This window comes from Etheostoma spectabile, chromosome 8, assembly GCF_008692095.1.
Source record: "Etheostoma spectabile isolate EspeVRDwgs_2016 chromosome 8, UIUC_Espe_1.0, whole genome shotgun sequence".
Classification (NCBI taxonomy): Eukaryota; Metazoa; Chordata; class Actinopteri; order Perciformes; family Percidae; genus Etheostoma; species Etheostoma spectabile.
This window is the reverse complement of record NC_045740.1, coordinates 32,514,753-32,517,739: the sequence shown is the minus strand read 5'-3', so window position 1 is coordinate 32,517,739 and position 2,987 is coordinate 32,514,753. Positions and strand designations below refer to the sequence as shown.

The 2,987-nt window shown below is 41.5% G+C and overlaps 1 protein-coding gene across 1 annotated transcript in view; it reads left to right on the top strand.

Moving 5' to 3' along the window:
• The first annotated feature begins 1,881 nt into the window (after positions 1-1,881).
• The window catches only part of LOC116693420 (tyrosine aminotransferase-like), an 11,853-nt gene continuing 10,747 nt past the window's right edge, over positions 1,882-2,987 (top strand). The window contains exon 1 of the mRNA XM_032522395.1: positions 1,882-2,127. Coding sequence (XP_032378286.1) covers positions 2,123-2,127 — 5 coding nt within the window. The 5' untranslated portion in view covers positions 1,882-2,122. The remainder of the gene's footprint in view (positions 2,128-2,987) is intronic.

Here is a 2,987-nt window from a genome sequence, read left to right as displayed (position 1 = left end):
TTACCAGGAGCAGCTTGACTGACAGGCAGTCCTGTAGCCAGTACTTTTCCACAGATGTTGTTTCAGTGTTACTCCCTCTTCCACCTCAGTGCCAGCTCACAGTAGTGGGCCTACTGAACATTAACTGCTTAAAATGGGATATATTTGAGAAATGCTTTCTGGGATAACAGCACTAGATCCTCAGTGTGAGTTTGTCTGTCTGACGCAATGATTAAACACAACGTGCTCTAGAGGCTCTTTCTGCCCTACACTGAAACATGAATTCATGTTTTGTTGACTTAGTGTCAGAATAAAATATACATTTATCTCATATTTACTCCAATACATATGCATGTATCTTATATTTACTCTAAGTCTATTGTAAGTGAACTCATCTCTGTCCGTATTAACCTATGCTCTTGTCTTTGTGCCTTATTTGAGTCTTTTAGGTTGTTTGAACCTGACACTTAGCTATTAGCCTTAGTATGTCATAACCATCATGAATATGTAACTTTGTTGTTTGGGCAGGGAGCACGCTGTCAGAAAAAAAAGAGTATGGTTGAGGTCCATTTATGTTTTCTAAGGTAGAGATATTCAACAGGGGGTCCGGGACCCATAGGGGGTCCTCAAAGTCATTGCACTGGGGCCACCTTATTATTGTTGAATATTAAATCCAATAATTTTTCCAAAAATAGTTAATGTGCAAAATGGGAGATGGAAACAACTTTGCTGAATAAGTCAATTACAATCACAATGGGCGGGGCTAAGCACCAGACGGAGCCACGGTGCCTCTGCTAAATAGTCTCAGGTAGGAAGTAGTTCTGGTGGAACATGTGTACGTTCAGAAGTAGTTTTAGTCGTCAGAACAGAAAACTCGATAGGACAGATAGTCTAGCTAGCTGTCTGGATTTACCCTGCAGAGACCGAGGGCCAGGTAACCATAGTCCTCAGATTGACAGATAGTCTAGCTAGCTGCTGGATTTATCCCTGCAGAGATCTTGGAGACAGGTTACCATAGTCCTCAGATTGGACAGATAGTCTAGCTAGCTGTCTGGATTTACCCTGCAGAGATCTGAGGACCAGGTAACCATAGTCCTCAGACATCCACCAGAGGTTAGTATTGCATCACAAAGGACTTGTCATAGTTACTTAATCTTAAATTTAAATTTTTGCTACTTCTTAATTTCCATTGTCATTGTCCTAAATTGGATGATGTGTGACATGTGCCTCTTTGTTTTTATGTGTGTCTGAGGACTCTACTACAAACAAAATCTACCTCTGGGTACAAATAAAGAAACTAATAAAGTTACTAATAAAGTAACTAGTCATGAAGAAGTTGATCTGACGTTGGTCAGTGGTGATGTCATCACCAGCCCCATCCTGTTGTGTTGGAATCATTGCAGTCTGTCAGTCATTGATGGTCTGAGCTCTACTGTTAGTCACCAACACTAAGGTTGGGGGTTCAAATCCCACCAAGGTCACATTCAATATCTCACCTTAGGGTGGGGAGTCAGAAGTTTTGCATCAGACTATGATAGGAAAATAAAAATGAAACTAATATACAGTATATTAGACAAATATTTCACTGACTATCAGTTAGGAGCAATGAGCAGAGTGTTGTTAAAGATAATGACTGTGGTGTATTTCAATGGGAAACTGGTCTTTCTTGTTTTTGTGTTCACTGTCAATGTCACAGGTGCTTGTTCTGATGATCTGTTGGTTTAGTTGGACATAATAGTGACGTTTTATAAAGACTGTAACATGGATAAATATGGATACATATATAACATCCACTGTTTGAATATTAAGGTAGGCTAGTTTTAAATGTCATCCCTGCTGCTGCCGTACTGACGGACTTTGTGCAGTCTGTTTTGATGCCAGCCATGACGCACGCCTGCAGCCCCCCCCCGGCGGGATTTGACGCTGTTAAAGTTGTGAGCTGGTATGGTTCTGATTAGTGGTGTAAGAGGGGTGTAATGGTCTTGCCTCAGTCTCCACCAATGGAAATTTGGGCAGGGCTCAACACCCATGTTCGGGTCTCCTGCTATATAACCGGCGGACACCCCCACACCGTCCATCTTCGGTAACGGAGGCTAATTAACGCGCTGCAGCTTTTTTGAAGAGACTTTCTGTTGCATCTTAAATGACGTAAGTATAAGTATGATTTTAAGTCTTATTTGATCATTTCAATGAACGCTCTGCTATTGAACAAATGTCATAAGAATGGAGTTGCAAGCATCATAAATGCACGTTTTTCTGTTGTCTTAATGTTTTGGTGCAAACATGTCGTTGTAAGTATATTTCCAAAGTCTATTTGTTTAATTCATTATTTATTAATTATCTCCACACTCTCAGTTTGACAAAGAGGGTTAACTCAAACCGAACAGAATCACTTTTGGATGATTAAAAATGAAATATAATATAATATAAATTCAGGGAGAACCCGGCAGAATTAAGAAAGAAAGTTTAACTAAAATGTTTATCTAATAACAATTGTTGAATATTTGCAGAATACGATGCGAGCTATATCATATTTAGATAATAATCTCCATTCTGAGTTTTATTTTGTAATAATTCAGAATTTTATGCACAATTTTGGGGCAGATTTTTTGCAGTTGGACATCAGTCGAGAAATCTCCTCTGTCGGAAGAAGCATTCATATCCTCCACTCAAGTAGCCTTAAAAGTAGCAATAAGCCTAAAAAATACTCTGCTACTGGTAAAGTATTCGCGCGTCTCACACAGAGCAAACAGGCACGTGTGGCTGTGTGGCTGCTGCCTAGCCGCGAGGCCGTTCATCAGGGTACGGCTGCAGCCCGGAGACCTCCAGGCTCATGCATGGTCATCAGGGTATGGCTGCAGCCCGGAGACCTCCAGGCTCATGCATGGTCATCAGGGTATGGCTGCAGCCTGGAGACCTCCCGGCGCATGCATGGTCATCAGGGTATGGCTGCAGCCTGGAGACCTCCAGGCTCATGCATGGTCATCAGGGTATGGCTGCAGTCTGGA